The sequence below is a fragment of the Neofelis nebulosa genome, chromosome 7 (assembly GCF_028018385.1).
Source record: "Neofelis nebulosa isolate mNeoNeb1 chromosome 7, mNeoNeb1.pri, whole genome shotgun sequence".
NCBI classification, from domain to species: domain Eukaryota; kingdom Metazoa; phylum Chordata; class Mammalia; order Carnivora; family Felidae; genus Neofelis; species Neofelis nebulosa.
Genome location: NC_080788.1, coordinates 126,890,435 through 126,909,671, shown reverse-complemented (window position 1 = coordinate 126,909,671; position 19,237 = coordinate 126,890,435). Strand labels below are relative to the sequence as shown.

Here is a 19,237-nt window from a genome sequence, read left to right as displayed (position 1 = left end):
TTTCAGTTCAGTCCAGCTCACACTGAAGCTGGAAGCCTGTCCCAGATAGCATCAGGTTTGAGCTTAGAATCAAGTCCAGGCAACTAGGATCTGTGAATTCAGGATTTTTTAAAAGCCAAAGGCTTTTTTTTCTGCAGCAAAGGCTAGATGCTGCAGGGCCAGAAATTCTAAGTGACATGCAAAGTGACTGCTACACCTTTTGTGTTGTCACCCTTTGAGTTCCCTCCCTTTCTCTCTCTCCCTCTCCCCTCTCTCCCCCACCCCCATCCCCACAGGCACGCATTTCAGGCTCTAAGGTCTGACCTCTGCTTTCACAAGCCCTCAGTAGCCAGCTAAAACCTGTTCTTTAGAACTTTAAAAGTGTGTATCTGTAGATCACCTCTTTCTTACTGTCTCCCTGTTTATAGGGGCTTCACTAAGCAAACATCCGAATCTTCCATAGCAAAACCCAGCAATTACAGAGACTTGTTCCGTTTCCAATACTCAAAGGAGTTTAAATTCCAACCCGCCCACTGGTGGCAAAAAGCAAGGAAGTTGTGTCCCACTAACACATTTCTTTTTTGCAGCTTCTCCTGATCAAGATGATTCCTCAGGCATGTATGGAATTATAAGTATTAAACATTATATGTCAATTTATATCATGCATCCAGCTGTGATAGCCACGAAATACAAAGCTACCAAAGAAATTCCTTTTCTTTTTTTTACCTTGTTGCAAATTTACTTGAACTGCCAAGAAATAAATTCGGCATTTTCATGTTAACGTCACAGCTGCCAGGGAAGATCCTGGCTGGAGGCTGGAACGCAGGGGAGGAAGGGGAGTAGGGGAGGCTACTGCAGCAGCAGCTAGACTGGGAAAAAAAAAAAAAAAAAAAAACAAAAAACTGCTTGGGCTCTCCCTCCCTCCCTTTTCTTTCTGGTTTCTCTGAAGTTTTGCTCCAGCCCTAGGACCTGGTTTTATTTCCTCTTGCCCCCCACCCCCCCATCCTGCCCCTCCACCCCACCTGGAGGAGAGAGCACTGTAAACTTTTAACATTTTTGGCCCGTTCACCTTTGGGAATTTGGGAGCCCTTTCTCCTATTTGGAGGAGAGCATAAAACCCAAAGGCATCACTTTAGCCACTGTGGCCAGAAGCAGTGAGCTCACTCCCCTGGAGTTGGATCTATCATTTTCAGATTCCACAGGTAACGTTTATGTCTCATAACAGAGAGCAGCTCAGCTGCTGCACCCCACGGATGACCCTGTAGCCACCTGGCCACCAAAGATTCATCACAGCCTGTCCGCTGTCCTTCCTTTCCCAAACAGTGCTTTCACTGTATTTCAGTGGGTCGGGGTCATCATAGCGAATCCTACTTCTGATGCCAGCTGACTTGGGTCTCCAAGACTTCCCCGGGTTCCATGATTTGCTGGGAGGACTCAGCAAGTAGATGTACTCACTGCTTTGGGTGATTATAGCAGAAGGCATACAAACCAAAATCAGCATGAGACGAAACCCAAATGAAACAAGGTGCAAGTTTCCAGCAGTCTTCCAGGGGACTCCTCAGAGAATGTACTTAATTCCCTGAGCATGTGTGGCAACACAGGTGAAATATTACCTTCCAGGGAAGGTGGTTAGAGACCCAGTGCTTGGAATTTTTAATGCAGACTAGTCATGTAATCACTCTCGGCCTAGCCTGTACCAAAATTGTAGGTTCCCAGAAGGAAAACAGATGTTGAGCATAAACCACATTGTACAGTTTAGGCCCAGTGAGTCACTTTTATCAGTTAGGGTAGTGGGAACCCTCCCAAAATGTAAGTTCCCTGATTCTAGCCAAGGGTCCACCTTTCAGAGGAAAACAGCCATCCCTGTGGTGACTGTTTTTTGCACATTATCCCAGTAAACGTTTTTTGTAAACAAATAAATAAATGGCCATCAAGAGGGGAAGTGATTACATTGTGGTGTTTCCTATTATAGAATATTTGCAGTTTTTAAAAAGAACATTTTTATTGCAAATGACAAAATCTGTTCAAAAGTGGCAAAAGCAGAGGGTTTTTTGGTTCCATAGGCTGTTCAGGGCTCATGCCATTGAGGACTCCAGCTCCTCTCTCTCCTATTCAATCTCCTTAGTAGATTAGCTTCATCTTCATGTTGGTTCCATGTGATCACAACTGATGGTGGCTGTACCTCAGGAGGCTACAGAAGGCTGTACCTTCCTTGGTCCTCAGGAAGAAGTGATACCTGCATCAGAAGGGCAGGAACCTCCCCTAGGAGTCACTAGTAAAACTACCAAGACAATCATTTGACCATCCCTAGCTCTGCAGAAGGTGAGGAAAGGGTTAAGAGTGAGCCAATCCGCAGTCTGCCACCTGCAAGAATAGTAGTGTAAAGTGAAAATGCCACATGGCAAATAATTCACTTAGTATGATCCTTGTATTGATCAGGGTTCTCCAGAGAAATGGAACCAAAGGCTGCCTGCTGGCAGAATTCCCTCTTGCTTGCTCAAGGGAGGTCAGTATTCTGTTAGGCCTTCAACTAATTGAATGAGACCCACCCACTTATGGAGGGTAATCTGCTTTACTCAGAGTCCACTGATTTAAATGTTACTCTCCACAAACACCTTCATAGAAACATCCAGAATAACTTTTGACCAAATATCTGGGCACTGTGGCCCAGTGAGCTGACACAGTTAACCATCACAGGTCCCTTTTGTAAAGAAAAGACTTTTTCCCCCCTATATATTTGCAAGTGAAAGAGAAAAGTGAACTACTTTTCTAGTAACCGTGGTTTGTTTACCTGGGGAGAAAAAAGGGAATTTGCAGTGGTAGCTAAAGATGACTGTGATTTTTGTTTAATTTTGTATTCTTTCCTATCGCTTTGATTGTCTCTGCAACAATAAACACGTTATCCGGATAGTCTTAAAAAAGAAAAAATTAAGTCAAATGTTGAGCATCTTGCTTTATTTCAAATGGCACAGAAGGAACTGAGTTTAAACTTGATAAATCATGCTTAAGTTGGGCTTTGAAATAAGCAAGTTGGTTGAGTAATAGGATGGCATTTCTACCTCATTGTCACTCACATGGGGGTGGCTGAGAATAAAACCTTAATTTAGTGATCAGACGTAACAGAAGATAGATGGCTTAGGAAACATAGTTCATTCCCTACAGCAGGTTGTGACTTTAATGAAAAGATTTCATTGTTTTATTTTGTTTTGTTGAGGTGTGCAAGAAATTAGTTGTGCAAGAAAACTCCTTTAGGAGACCATCGTTGTGGAAAAGCACTCCACCGGGTGCTGTTCAAACTCTAAGAACTGTCTTTAAAGCCATTATTCAGAGAAGCTCACTCTTAAATAGCTCACTCTTCTTAAATTGCTTCTCCTGAGCAAGTTTCACTCTGTATGGTTTCTGATTGTGCCTGTCACTTTCTTCTGGGCACATGGGCCAGTGCTTGTTTGTCTTTCTCCTTTAAAATTAGTTCTCACAGAGAGAAGTGAGCTCGTGAATTCTTAATGTTTTTTCATTTTCCATATTACTACCTTTCATTCTTGTTCTGAAAATTGTTTTAATCCTTAAAATAAGGCCTTCCTGCATAGTCTGCTTCTCTTTCCTTCCTTCCTCCCTCCCTTTCTTCATTAACATGTCATTTCTCAGCTGTAGTTAGAATTCTCAGCACTGGGTGAAAACAATCTCTATAATAAATTATATAACATTGGGAATTTCCCTAAGAGATTGTTGTACCGTATTTCCACAGTAAATACCTCTTTATTTTGCCTATACCATTTGCTCTATCTCAAGTAGGGTTTACTTTGAATCATCTGTAGTTGGGTTTGATTTTAGTAATTTGGGGATTTTCGATGATGGTTGGTTGGTTGAGTTTTTTGGGTTTTTTTTTTAATATGAGATTTATTGTCAAATTGGTTTCCATACAACACCCAGTGCTCATCCCAAAAGGTGCCCTCCTCAATACCCATCACCCACCCTCCCCTCCCTCCCACGCCCCATCAACCCTCAGTTTGTTGGTTGGTTGAGTTTTTATCTTGGTGTTTACTAAAATTGATGAACACTATATGGTTCAACACTATATGGTTGATAGCTTTTTAAGATTAAGTGATTGCATTTCAACTATTTTCTACTACAAATATATTTGACTAAAATTCTACTTACTGTTGTATGCTTGGAAGTGCAAGATAGCTTCAAACAAGCAGCATGATTAAGTAGTTTTCTTATTAATAGAGCACTTATCTAAACTTATAGATACAGTATCAGTCTTTACTGGCAGTGTAAAAGCTCCTAAGATGAGAAATTTGCAAAACTAAATCCTTTGCTTTTATCTTTATGGATCAAGAAGTTGACTTTTTTGGGTTTCATTTTGATTTTACCATTAGAAATGAGGGAAAGCTATTGGGTGTTGCTATTCCCAGGACATTTAATTCAGTTCATATAGCATCATTCTAGCCGAACTTTCATTGCTCCCTCTCTCTTGGGTTCTTTCCATCAGCATTCAGACATGCTGTAATAGCTTATATTTTAAAAACCAAAACCCCTTCTAGCAACCTCCCTCCTTCCCTACTCCCCTTTGTAACATTCTTCTTTGGAAGAGTTGTCTTTATTCTCTTCCTCTCTTCCCATTCTCTCATCTGACTCCAGGAATGCTCTAATCCCCTCAAGAACTGTCTGTCAATCCACTGTGCTCTAGTCACATTCTCATTGCTGGATACTTGGTCAGTTCTTGGTCCTCATTTTACTGACCCCTCACATATTTTTTCATACTCTGAAGATAGTTTCTTCACTTGGCTGCTGGTTCCCTGGAATCTGCCTGACCTTCAAATACAAGATTGCCCTGACACCCAGACTTTGATCCTCTGCTCCATCTACATTCCTCTCCAGTGACCTTCCATCTGTATTGCTGCCCAGGTTTTCGTGTAATGGCCACACTGTTGCTGATTTAACCAATCTCCTATTGATAGACCTTTGAGTTCTTGTTGGTTTTATATCTTTATATACAAACACTCTCTTACACATATCTCTTTGCATCCTTATTGGGAGCATTTTTACAAGTAAACATCCTAGAAGTGGAAAAATGGGATCCAAACGTATGGACCGTTTAAATGCTAATAGGTATTTCTAAAGGTCCCTCATGAAAAGCTTGTACTAATTTATACTCCTGCCAGCAGTATGAAGGTTCCCATATACCCAGACTCTGGCCAGCGCTGAATGATTTCAGGCTTGGGGTTGTTGTTTGGATTGTCTTTTTTTTTTTTTTTTTTTTTTTTTTAACTTTTAACTTTTTCTAGCTATCTTGAATGATTTTTACTGACTTTGCAAGAGCAAATCCTTACTAGTTTAAATAGAAAGCAGTCTGTTAATTATCATAAGTTTTCATATAACATAAATCATAAATATCTTACTGTCAGGGTTTAAATAGATAGTGGTACTGTGTCATCATTGTAGAGTCAAAATATGAATCCTCTAAAAATGTGATTTTTCACAGGAAGGTGCAGAATTGACTTAAGGACACATTTTTCCCCCTTTCATTTTGTCAGGTTTGACTACTGGTATCATTAACTTAAATTGCATAATCAGTCTGCTTCATTGCACCAGAGCAGTGATTACCATTGTTTTTAAAGCTGGTACTGTTTTTGTGGCAGTTTTTTAAATGACAGCTTTGAAACTCTTGCAGAATTTCTTCATGGAAAGAAAATTAACTGAATAATAATGCTATTGTAAGAATATCTACTTGAGATAATTGACTTACAACTAGCAAGTCCCAGTCAGGAACTTTTAGAAGACTTTACAACCAGTTTAAAAGGTAGTAGCAATTCCCTGTTGTGATTTGGCTTAGAGAATGTAGCTGAGACATACAAATTTTCTTTCTAGTTACTTACTAATAAACACATTATTTAGACCGAGATTCACTTTAACTAAATTGGTGAAGTACATGCACCCTGGGGTTTCTTTCTACTTAAGTTAGTGCTGAATCAGCCTTGGGTTAAAACCCTTTGTTGCCAAAAACCTTTGGGTTCTTTCCAGTTTCTTTGCTGGCGTATAGTTTCATCACATGAAAGAGAATTCTTTCATATATTTGCACCCCTTAGAAAGCTTTGACAAATTAGAATTCTTAGGACAAGCTATTTTTTTTTAATTTCTATTATCATAGCAAAAATTAAGTATTCTTTTAACCTATTACATTATTTAATTTGAAATTCAAGTTTACAAACTACTGTTTTACAGATACTATTTTTCTCAAGCAAATTTGAATCTAGTAGCAGTGCATAGGAGTGCCTTTTTCAAACTCTGTAGTTAAAGTTACCCCTATAGGGCTGTTACTAAAGGACACTTTAGCACAGCTTATATGCTGTACTAAAGATCATTTCTTATAAACATGGACAGGTCAAAGTATTTGTCCCTGGTAGTAATTACCAGGATAGTGAATGACATTTACCTGCCGGTAAACCATTTGAAATTTATTTTGAACTTTTTTAATGTTTTTATTTTTGAGACAGAGACAGAGCATGAGCAGGGGAGGGGCAGAGAGAGACGGAGACACAGAATCGGAAGCAGGCTTCAGGCTCTGAGCTGTCAGCACAGAGCCCGACGCGGGGCTCAAACTCACAGACCGTGAGATCATGACCTGAGCCGAAGTCAGATGCTCAACCCACTGAGCCACCCAGGCACCCCTTATTTTGCCTTTTATAACTTACTGAAAATAGTTTTCAAATTAGTATCTTCATATGTACTCTTCTTTGCCCTGGAAAGAAGGAGAGCACATTTCTAGCCTTTCAGAGCAGGCGTGCCTGTAATAATAGCAGTTGCCATCTCTTGAATGCTTATTACCTTAAGTGGCAGGCACCATGATGGGTCCTTTACATGTATTATTTCAGTTCGTCTTTGTGAATAACTCTATGCAGCAAGGACTATTATCTCTATTTGTAGATAAGGCAGTTATCTGCAAATAATTTTACAGATAAATGAAGAAATTAAATAGTTTGCTCAAAGTGCACATCTAATAAGCAGTAGAATTTGAATCAGGCATTCTAACTCCAGAATCTCTACTCTTAATCACTAAGCTCTGCTGCCTAATTAAATTCTCCATGTAAAATCAACCAGTGGAAGTTGACATGTACTCACACTTAACCATGTATGCTTCTAGGCTCAACCCTGGCCCTCTGGTCTTCTCCTGTACTTCTCATTTGGCATTCTTATGCATACTCTTGGCCTCCAGTATATCTGGGAACTGGAGAACTTTCTCCAGTTGTCTTAAGACATCTTGTTTTTGTTTTTTGTAGTCACTTTGAATGTAGCAGGATCAAAACTTAACTTGCCCCTGATCCGTTTCATCCCTACCCAATAACCTCCTCCTTTAGTGTTCTCTTAGTGAAGACAGCCATCTCCTCACTTCCTGAAGCCTAATACCTAGGAGTGTTCCATGACTCCTCTCCCCTCTCATCTACCTAGTCAGTAAGTGATACTGTTTCTACTTCCTTGGATCACTTGAGTACATCCACTTCTTTCATTCCATTGTCCTCTTCAGATTACCATTACCTCTCAATTAGACTGCTGTCACAACCTTTAAACTGGTCACCTTGCATCCAGCCTTGTTTCTCTCTATTCCATTTGCCACTCTCTTAATAAAAATGCAAATATGAGCGTGTCACTCCTGTTTAAAACTCTTAAGTGAATTTCCATTGTTCTCAGGATAAAGTCCAGGCTCCTTAATTAGATTTGTCAGGGCCTTCCTACTCTGGCTTCTTCAGGCCACTTTAGCTTTTAGCCTCTTCTCTCATCCACCTTGGCACTCACACTGCATGTTCTGACATACTGAACTTGTTGTAATTTTTCTACTGTACCATGCTGTCTTTCATTTGATTCTCAGTGCACAAGGTTCTCTCTGTCTATAATACTTCTCCCACCCCACCCTGAAGCAGTTCATCCACCCTCGTCTCCTACATATCCATGAAGTTCAGTATAAACCTCAGTTCCTGACAGGGGAGGCTTTCCTTTTCATAACATAGATCATACTTTTGTTTAATGTCTCTCTTCCTTGCTAGGCGGTAAGTTGTGTATAGCAGAGGCCTCTGCTCCACCTCGTTTCCAGCACCTGGCATAATTTCCAGCACCTAGAAGATACTCAGAGCTTAAGAACAAATTAGAGATATGGTCTTTACTTTTAACAAGCTCGGGGTCTAGTGGAAGCTAGAATATGGAAAGAAAGAACCTCAGCACATATGATAAGTACTCTGATAAAATGCTGTCGGATCACAGAGGTGTACATGAGTGATTAACTTTACCTGTATAACTTTATACTACTAAAGAAATTGAATTACAACATTCAGATAGAAAAAAGAGTTGTGCTGAACAGTGGAATTAATTTGGTTGCATTTGCCTTGTTTTTTGCTCACTAGTTAGTTGGGAGTTTTGCAGTAGACTCTTAACATTCCAAGGTTATCATCTCTCAAGACCTTCAGAGATTCTAAGCTAGATACAGAGCTGGGTAGTCAATCAGCCATGTCCACTAAGTTGACCCACCCTTAAATCGTCCCTACAGAAAATTGATGCTGACCCTTTCATGTTCCCCATTTATTTCAAATCATGTATTTTTGTCTTCAGATTCTAATCATTAGAATGCACAGTATTAAATCCATGAATACCAGAGGTGCTCTTCATGTTTAGAGTTCTTTCTTATCTTTTCAGCTTTGACCGCCATCGAAGGCACAGCACATGGGGAGCCCTGCCACTTCCCTTTCCTGTTCCTGGATAAGGAATACGATGAATGTACATCAGATGGGAGGGAAGATGGCAGATTATGGTGTGCTACAACCTATGACTACAAGGCAGATGAAAAGTGGGGCTTTTGTGAAAGTAAGTAGTGTTCAGTAGGAGGCGTGTCCACATTGCTCTAGGTCTTGCATAACATTTTTAAAGCCTTTTTCTAGCCATCCTTTTCCCACCTTGATCAGAAGTGGTCAGTGCTGATGACATAGTTATGGTCCTAAAGACTAGACTTATGAGTAGGAAGCTTGCGGTGTACTTACTTCCAGGCTGTCACTGGGCGGTGTATCCCACTCGTGTTTTATTTAGAGGTGATTTTCCGTTGGTGTGCACAGGTTGTCCCGTAAACCCTCGGGCAGGCTGCTAAATTAATTAATGTAAAACATTTTTTGGCAATGACGGAAACAGAACATTATGTTGAAGGTTAATTAATAGCGCTTAGAAGAAAAATAATACCTTTTTAAAATAACTTTGAGTGGAATGTGCTGTGCTAAGGGAATATTTGGTAGATACAGTGTATTTAACTGCCTGAAACGTTAATGTCAGTATTGCCTCTAAAGGCAAGCCATGTTTTCAGGTAAAACTTTCTAACTGTCAAAGAACAACAGAAAACCTTGAACATACCTCCTTTGTTACCAGGTAACATTTTCAAAGTACTGGTTCTGATAGAATATTTAGGCATTCCTTAGAGATATCACCAAATATAGTCTACCTTCAGATGTGGGCCAGTATGATTTAGGTATTCCTGTTTAATACATCAAATTTTGTTGTTATATTACAAGAAGTAGTCTCTTCTATTTCTATAAATATTCCTAACAAAATATTCAAATGTCTCTTGATGAGTTCTAGATTTCTGCTAAAATGCTCCAGTATAGTAGCAAAATAATTTGGGGGACATCTATACCAATGTTATGATTTCCAGTGTTATATCACTACACTGGGAAGTACAGAGAACTTGAGTATTAAATCAAGATCTCTGTTTAATAAAAATCCTTTTTATTTTTTGTTATGTAATTCGTCAGCTATCTTCTTGTAAAGATGCAACCTTTCAGGTAAGGCTAAAGAGTACTTTGACTACAACAGTATTTTTCTGACTATTGTTTTTTACTCTTCTTCTGTCCTGGTTTTAGCTCACCTTGGTATATAATCATAAGGTCCTCCTGGAATTTTAGTTTGAATTATATAAAAATTTTTACAGTTACTAGCAGGAAAGCACCTTCCAAAAACAGGTTGATAATTGTTTTCTTTACAAGAAAGTGATTTCAATGAGTTGTTTTGTTTTTTTTTTTTAAGTCCTCTTTTGTCAGATAAAGGCCACACACAAAAACCATGTGTCTTTAAAGTCAGATTTGGAAATAGTGAAATATTGTGTTTGTATGACTACCCAAAAGAAAATATATACTGATGTTTGATACATAAGTGGTATAAAATTAAAATACATTTAAAAGCATCTGACATTTTGTTTTTAGCTGAAGAAGAGGCTGCTAAAAGACGGCAAATGCAGGAAGCAGAAGTGATGTACCAGACTGGGATGAAAATCCTCAATGGAAGCAATAAGAAAAGCCAAAAACGAGAGTAGGTAGCACTACCAAGTCCATTCCTCCCCTAACACAGGCCATTACTGAGATAAAAAGCTAAAGTGTGGTATTTTTTTTCTTTTTGAAGTCTACTCCCAAAGACAGGATTTCTTAAGTTATACTATAAGAAAACCTACTATGAAATATGGATAGTAGGGCCATTACTTTTATCAGATTTCAGCTTGTTGGGATTAAAACATTATAAATACTCGTCACAAGAATGAACAATAAACAAAAGGGAACTGATTAAAGCTGTAATAGTTTCTGAGAGCCAAGAATACCTACACTGTTCAGATTTCAAAATGACGTAAAACAAAAGGAATTGTTGTCAGGTGTTTCTTTTTTTGTTTTTGCTTTGTAATTGTCTTGCAGACAAAGACTAGAATTTAGGAATTTGGAAAGAATATGAAATGAGTTGACTGTCTTCCAACGTTTTATGTGCCTTACTTTTAGTTTTAGCTGACTTTTGTTATAGTCTGTGCAAAGATTTTAAAAGAAAATTGCCATGGTTATCATTGGATTATTTATTGGATACCACATTATTATAATTCTGTCATTGCAAATCTAGATAACTTTCTTAATAGAAATTTTTAAAATTAGACTGTTCTAAAATATTGGGATAACAGAACTGGTACTTTATATAAAAACAAAAGTAGCCAGAATGCTTTCTACATATATAAGTAACACAATTTAGTAGAAATCAAATATCAGAAGGATTCTATAGAACAGGGAAATTAATTTTTCTGCATTTTAGCTTTTGTAAAAAAAAAGAAAGAAAACTTTTTCAAGTTTTTTTTATTTCAGTAATCTCTACAGCCAATGTGGAGCTCGAACTCAGAACCCCAAGATCAAGAGTTACATGCTTTTCTGACTGAGCCAGACAGGCGCCCCAGATTTTGTCAAAGTGTGTGTGTGTATATATATATACATATATATATATATATATATATTTTAATAGTAGTTCCAAAATATTGCTAATTTGTTTTGTTTTTTAATTGCTTATGTTTAAAGAGCCTATCGGTATCTTCAAAAGGCAGCAGGCATGAACCATACCAAGGCCCTGGAGAGAGTGTCGTATGCTCTTTTGTTTGGTGATTACCTGACACAGAATATCCAGGCAGCTAAAGAGATGTTTGAGAAACTGACTGAGGAGGGCTCTCCTAAGGGACAAACTGTAAGTGCACTTCCACGGCAGAATCTCTTGGCACACAGCACTTGTTTATTTTCACAGCAGTTTACTCTCGATGGTCTGCCTTCCTTTAGTAAGGATGGCTGCGAGGTAGAATATCTTTAAATACTAATTTTGCAGCAGATCATTTTACCGATCTTCTCAGACAGTCTTTTTCCTTAGTCTGAGAACACTTGTGGTCATCTACGGCGTTCTTGAGGTTGCATCTTACCACAATTATATTTGTAGTTTTCCAGATTCAATCTGTAAAGAGTGAAACATGAAGGTGATTATTTTTTTTTTATCTGAAGTCACTCCCCACTGCCCTTTTTCCAAACTTCAGATACTGTAGCTTTTGGTAATCTTGGTGGTTTTTTAAATGTTCATTATAGTACATGTCCATTATAGGAAACTAGAAATACAAATTAAAAAATACTAAGAAAGTAAGCATCCTTCTGTACCACCCAGACCTGAACATTGGTAACATGTTACTGCATGCACAATCTTCTTGACCTTTCTCTTTGTGTATTTATACTGTGAATTTTTTATTAAAATGAGATGCACAGTCTTCTCTTCCGTTACTTGCTCATCCAGTGAATAGCCCTCACTGCTTCACTCTGGTAAATGTAATACCCACACAGTATTCATAGGGTGTTGAACCAAAACATTTTCTTTATACTTGTTTTGTCCAAAGCAGCATCCAGCCTAGGACTACACCTTATGTTTGGTCTTTATTGCTAGCACAGTTCCCGCTTTTCTTTCTTATCTGTGTTAGAAACAGGACCCATTTTTCATTTCTGTTTCCTACAGGGGATGTCACAGCTAAAGGCTGATGAACACAAGGAAAATACTTTTGACCCAGACTGCCTTATGGGGGGTGCTCTGTATCCCAGACTGCATCACACCAGTTGGTACATGATACCTGCTTAATTCCCCTTGGTAATAGTAAGATTGACAGCTGGATTTAGGGGGCCACCCCATTTCTTTTAAATGCTCTCCATAATTCAGGTTTATTGAAGGTATGGGATATGCTTAAATATAAAATTTCTAGTCACAGAGGAGGTCTGTTTTCAGACTGTGTAAACAATAACAGGAATTGTGACCATAGTTTTCTGTAGGACCGAATACCTAACCAGTCTGCAGCTCTAACATGGTCGTGGTTTAATTTATAAACAGGTTATATCTTAACTGTTCCTCCTTTGTTTTCAAAGCTTTTTTCCCCTTCTTTGTGTAAGTCATTTTATATAAAATTCACACATACATTCTTTTTCTGCAGACACATTTGGCTCTGAAGTATGGTTTTTCTTCTAAGGCATCTTTTCCCTCCAATAATAGCACCTTACCGTGCCACGGTGCTTTATGTTGTACATTGCAAAACACTCTCTCTGTGGTAATTAATTCTAGCTGATGTAACAGACACAGCCCCCAAATCACAGTGGCTCAGCACTACAGAGAGTTATTCCTTGTGCATGCCAGGGTTGGTGCAGTTCCCCTGCCTGCGTCCTGTCTTCCAGATGGTGACTCAGTCAAGGGCTGCTTCTGCCACATAGCTGCAACCGTCTGAAACGTAGGGCTTTTGGGCCATCATGAAAGGAGAAGTGGGGGCTGGAGGATTCTCTGGAAAGTTTTTAATGGCCACACCTAAAAATGGTTCACATCTCTTTTTGCCGCATCCTAGACATGTGACCCCAAGTACAAGGGAGGCTGGGAAATACAACAGAGCTCATGATTTTGATGAGCACTGGCACGTGATATATCTGCCTTTCTAACTTTAGCTTATACTTTCGTGTCATCAAGGATTGTCCTCAGAAGGCAAAGATCATGTTTTGGTTGGTTGGGGTTTTTGTTTTGGGTTTTTTGTTGCTGTTGTTGTTTTTTAATGAAAAAGTATGTGTGCTTTAGCATTGTAAAGTGACCTTTCTCTGTTGACCCCTTCAACTTGACCCTTGCTGCCCCTTTTTATTGCTAGGATAGTTTATCTTGGTAGTCTCTTACCATTTTCATTGTGTTTTCTCCTTTGCTAGGTAATGTGTTGATCATTATATCATTATAGGGGTTGTTTGGTTCTCAAAATAGCTATCGATCAAGATAAAATAAAAGCCACGTTTGTGTTCAGCTTTGTTTTTCTAGTTAACATTTTACTAAGTTGTCTTTAATCTTCAAGGTAGACGATTTGTTTAAAGTTGTATTTCATTGTGTAAAACCTTGAATGCATTTCTGAATCTCTTTAATTCCACAGTTGTACATACTTGGAGATTCAAGTCTTTCAGCATCTAAAGATTGTTGCGTCTTTTCGTAGTTCATAAAACCATGTCTCTGCTGGATACACTTCCACTAGGGAAGAATTCTTACTTTTATCATTTTATTTCAGGCCCTTGGCTTTCTCTATGCCTCTGGACTTGGTGTCAATTCAAGTCAGGCAAAGGTAATAATATGAAAACTTTATCATGTGCAACAATTTGAATTGGGTCAGTGTGTGCCTATGATCAGTTAAGTGTCTTTTGTTCTTTCACAGGCCCTCGTGTATTACACTTTTGGAGCTCTTGGGGGCAACCTGATAGCACACATGGTTTTGGTAAGTAAGATTTCAGGGGAAGACTTAGAAACATTGAGTAGCAGAATGTTTGGGTTTTGAGGAGCCATAACTTTTCTAGCTTTCATGAACAAGATCTGCTTGTATTCATTCAGATCAAATATTCAGTTGAACGTCCTTTAAATTCTTATTAACAGATATAACACTTGAATCTACATGTGGATGAAAATTTGTGGAGTCCACAGTTTTTCTTTAAAATGATTAGTTTGGCTGATTGCCCTTAAAATAGAGATCTGATAAATGGCTCTTTTTTTTTTTTTTTCTGTAAGTTGGAAGCTTGTTTGTCAGAATCATTTCCTAGGTTGAGTTTTCACAGATTTTACATTTAAGTTGATTTTACATTGAACATTGATTTGTTTTACATTTATATTCACACGAGTAAGGAGATCATTACAGTACAAGAATCACCTAGAAAGGCCCTTAATTCACACTGGTGTCAGAAGGAGAGGTTAAAGGAAAGAGGTTAAAAAGAGGTTAAAAGAAAGTTTCTTTCTGAGGAAAGAAACAAAGTAACTTTTGAGGGATAAACAGTAGTGAATAGAAGTGGAAGGGCATCCAGACAGCAGAAGCAATATATACAGAGGGACAGCAACAAGGAAACATGGTGCTTGCAAGAAAATACAAGCTTTTTAGTGGCTGGAGAGGAGAATGCCAGGAAGTGCATCAGGAATCACGTAAGTGAACTCTACATCCTGCCAAGGAGCTTGGACCTTGTCTGTGACAGACACAAACTGCTGAAGTAGTTAAAGCCACTGAAAAACAAGGATGTTGCTCTAGCTTTCTGAAACATTCCTCACTAGTTCTGAAGCTTTTTTTCCCATTGGTTTTTTCATCTGTGGTCACATTTATTCCTCAAACAGTAATTGAAAAGTTGCTTTTAGATGAATTTTCCAGAAATTTGAAGCATTTATTTTTGTGTGGCAAAAGTATGTTAAATATTTTTACAGATAACTTTTTTTAATTTACCAATCTTCTTAAATAATGGCTACAGGATAAAAACATGAAATATTATACACGTAATTATACGATAACGCCCTAAGGATTGTGACAGTTTGTAAAGTTGAGTCTGTGCTAAACGACTCAAGAGGCTCTACTTTGCATCTAATGTTCTTTATAATTCACTATCTTCCTCCTCATTCTGAAATCATTTTTTGCTGGTGTCTTTTCCTGCATCCAGTAATCATTTGTTTTCCCTGTTTTGCTAATTGTTGCTTCTTTGCTGGTTTGGTAAATCAACCCTGTTTTGGTTAAAATCCTGTCTAAAATAAGATTAGAATGTGTTCTTAGCAAGAGCCCAAGTAATTTTCTTTTACACATTAGATACACAGAGTTCATGCATAAGGTTCATGGCATCTGTTTTGATTTCTGTGGGAACTTCACTATTTCCTAGTGCTTAGCTATAGTCTGGTTGTTGGAGTTGCCGAACTTAAAACTCAGGATAAATAAGGTGGTGATGTACTGGGATCAAGGAACCATAGAATTACATCCTGAGTGCAGGTGGCTTTCTTTGTTACAACGAGAGCTCCAGTGAAACCGCAGGCTTCTCACCAGAGATTGTCTCACAGGGTTACCGGTACTGGGCCGGCATCGGAGTCCTCCAGAGCTGTGAATCGGCACTGACTCACTATCGTCTTGTTGCCAATCATGGTATCTATTTTTTTTTTTTTTTTTGCCTTTCACCGTATCAAAAGAAACAAAAACCAAAATGGATTTAACTTTAAATACATCTATTTTTGTTGTATTACTTGAAATAACCGTGACTTACTCTCTTAAGTAGAATGGTCTTTACCCTAGTTGACTAAGAACTTGTGTGTGTATGTGCACATGTGCTTTGGATTCCACTTCTTAAATAGTTTGTCGAAAAAACTGGGCTTCTGTAATTACTATTTTGTAATCTGTAGATTACTGTTTGCATAAGGTCTGTCAGCATTTGGCAGCTGAAATGATACTTTTTTCTGTGGAACAATGCTTCTGACCTTCCTCCATGCTATTACTTCGTCCCCTTGTTTCAGTTGCTAGTGACATCTCACTGACAGGAGGCTCAGTAGTACAGAGAATACGGCTGCCTGACGAGGTGGAAAATCCAGGAATGAATAGTGGAATGCTGGAAGAAGATTTGATTCAGTATTATCAGTTCCTAGCTGAAAAAGGTGATGTACAGGCACAGGTATGTATTTAAACATCTCACGGTATATCTTACTGCATTTTATGTTATAGTCTCGGGCAAGCACTTACATCTATTAGAAACATTTTTATTGCTCTGAGCGATTATTAACTATATATTAGAATCACCGGAGGAGCTTTTTTTGTTTTTTTTAGAGTGTAGGACTCTTGGTACTTTAAAAAAAGTTCCATTTGGGGTGTGCCTGGGTGGCGCAGTCAGTTAAGCATCGACTCTTGATCTCAGCTCAGATCATGATCTCACGGTTCGTAAGTTCAAGCCCCTCATTGGGCTGTGTGCTGATGACGTGGAGCCTGCTAGGGATTCTCTCTCTCCTTCTCTCTAATCCTGCCTGGCTTATGTGCTCACTCTCTCTCTCTCAAATAAACTTTAAAAAAAAAAAAAAAAGACATTTCCATTTCCGTTAGGATTCATCTGGGATGTAGACTAGGCATGTGTTCCTAGAAGCTGGCCCTGTGATTGCACCACAGTTGAAAACCATTGCTTGAAAAGAGCAGAGTTTTACAGATGATGAGGCTCTTATTAGAGTCCTCAAGGATGAAAACTGCTACTTTTTTTAACAGAAAGTCTCTGGAACATTTGTAATTTCAGATGCCCTTCAGAGCCATTTACTGTTCATGTTTCCTTTGCTTGTTTTAGACCATAATTTCCTCAAGGGCATCAACTTAAGTAGCCCAGTTCAATGTAAATTGTACAGTATATCAATCAAAACACCATGTATAATTTGTTATTTCATGGATTATTTGATAATCCTAAAACAAAAAGGAGAACTTCAACACCTGCCTGTTTTTTTCTATGAAATTTAACAGATCTTTTCTGACTTAGAAATTTAGAGATAAGCATTAGATACTTTTTGAGAACAATTAATTTTGAGACTTAACAGAAGGGAATCTTAGGTTTAAGAAACAAAACAAACAAACAGAAAAACGGGCCACCTGGGTGGTTCAGTCGGTTAAGCGTCCAACTTCGGCTCCGGTCGTGATCTCACAGTTCGTAAGTTCAAGCCCCGCATCCAGCTCTCTGCTGTCAGCACAGAGCCCACTTCAGATCCTCTCTCCCCCTCTCTTTCTGCCCTTCCTCTGCTCTTTTTCTCTCTCTTTCAAAAATAAATAAACATTAAAATTTTTTTAAATTTAAAAGAAAACCTGCAGTGGAATATCTAAATCTTAGCTTATGGAAATTATAATAGTTATCTTGTCTAATTAAACATCTTTCTTTTATATGAGAAACCAGTTAAAATTCAAAACCATCTAAATGCCTCAAAATAGGGAACTACTTATTTCAAATATGACACTTCCATGTGATGGAATTTTATGCAACCATTAAAAAACTATGTAGAATATAGAATACTTCAGTGTATTCAGTGGAAAACTCAAGTGAAAAAAAATCCGTATGTGGTATTATGTATCATTTACTTCTTTTTACTACTTGAATTATGACCTTAATATAGAAAAGTACATAAATCTGAAGCATACAGCCCCCTGAATTATCACCAGGTGAGCATCCTGTGTAGCACAGCTAGCACCCTGGAGCCTCCTCTTCCCCAGGGGTAACCCACTGAACTGACTTCTAACACTATGGATTGGTTTGGCCTGGTTTTGAATTTTATGTAAAAAAAAAAAAAAAAAAAAAAATCCTACACATTTTTTGGAATCAGGCTGTTTTGCTCAGCATTGTTTATGAAATCAATCCATGTGTTTTCATGTAGCTGTAATTGATTCATTTACATTACCCTGTGGTTATTTCATTGTATAAAATCCCACAGCTTACCTACCCACTTCACTCTCCCCAGATTTGGGCTATTGCAAATAATGCTCTGTGCATATTCTCTTGCATGTCTTATGCCAGTACTGTCTTAAATTTCTGTAGCTTTTTTTTAAGGCATTTTTTTTTTTTTTTTTTTAATTTTTTTTTCAACGTTTTTTATTTATTTTTGGGACAGAGAGAGACAGAGCATGAACGGGGGAGGGGCAGAGAGAGAGGGAGACACAGAATCGGAAACAGGCTCCAGGCTCCGAGCCATCGGCCCAGAGCCTGACGCGGGGCTCGAACTCACGGACCGCGAGATCGTGACCTGGCTGAAGTCGGACGCTTAACCGACTGCGCCACCCAGGCGCCCCTTAAATTTCTGTAGCTTTAATGGATCTTGATATCTGGTAGAATACATTCTCCCACTGTCATATTCTCAATATTCTCTCATATATTCATATGTGACCCATGTGTAAATTTAGAAGTGAATTGCTTAGTTTTCATATAAATGGGGATTTTCTACTTTTTTGTTGAGTTCTAGCTTAATCCACCATGGTCAGAATGTACTCTGCATGATTTCAGTTGTTTGAGATGTCCTGACACTTGATTTATGATCCATCACTTGGTCAGTTTAGGCAAATATTGTATGCTGAAGAGAATATGAATTTTCCAGTCTTTGGGTATAGTGTTCTTTGTGTGTCAGTTGAGTCATGTTTCTTAATGCTATTGTTCACATCTTGTGAATCCTTACTGAATTTGTCTGCTTTTTCTGTCCAGTGCTGAGACAGTATTGTTTAAATTTCCCATTGTGGTGTGGATTTGTCTCTGTCTTCTTGTAGTTCTGTCAATTTTGATTTATGTATTTTTGGCCAGGTGGAGTGCACTTAGACTTAATATTGTTATCTTTTTGTTAAACTAGCTTGCATATCATGAAATGTTCTCTTTTTATGTCAAGAAATATTTTTTGCGGGGCGCCTGGGTGGCGCAGTCGGTTAAGCGTCCAACTTCAGCCAGGTCACGATCTCGCGGTCCGTGAGTTCGAGCCCCGCATCAGGCTCTGGGCTGATGGCTCAGAGCCTGGAGCCTGCTTCCGATTCTGTGTCTCCCTCTCTCTCTGCCCCTCCCCCGTTCATGCTCTGTCTCTCTCTGTCCCAAAAATAAATAAAAAACGTTGAAAAAAAATTTAAAAAAAAAAAAAAAAAAAAAAAGAAATATTTTTTGCTTTT

The 19,237-nt window shown here is 38.4% G+C and overlaps 1 protein-coding gene across 1 annotated transcript in view; it reads left to right on the top strand.

Annotated features, from left to right (window-relative positions):
- The window catches only part of SEL1L (SEL1L adaptor subunit of SYVN1 ubiquitin ligase), a 53,615-nt gene that overhangs the window by 13,196 nt on the left and 21,182 nt on the right, over positions 1–19,237 (top strand). The window contains exons 4-10 of the mRNA XM_058739923.1: positions 8,665–8,832; positions 10,212–10,317; positions 11,331–11,493; positions 13,859–13,912; positions 14,003–14,062; positions 15,646–15,727; positions 16,093–16,247. Of these exons, the coding sequence (XP_058595906.1) occupies positions 8,665–8,832; positions 10,212–10,317; positions 11,331–11,493; positions 13,859–13,912; positions 14,003–14,062; positions 15,646–15,727; positions 16,093–16,247 (788 nt within the window). The remainder of the gene's footprint in view (positions 1–8,664; positions 8,833–10,211; positions 10,318–11,330; positions 11,494–13,858; positions 13,913–14,002; positions 14,063–15,645; positions 15,728–16,092; positions 16,248–19,237) is intronic.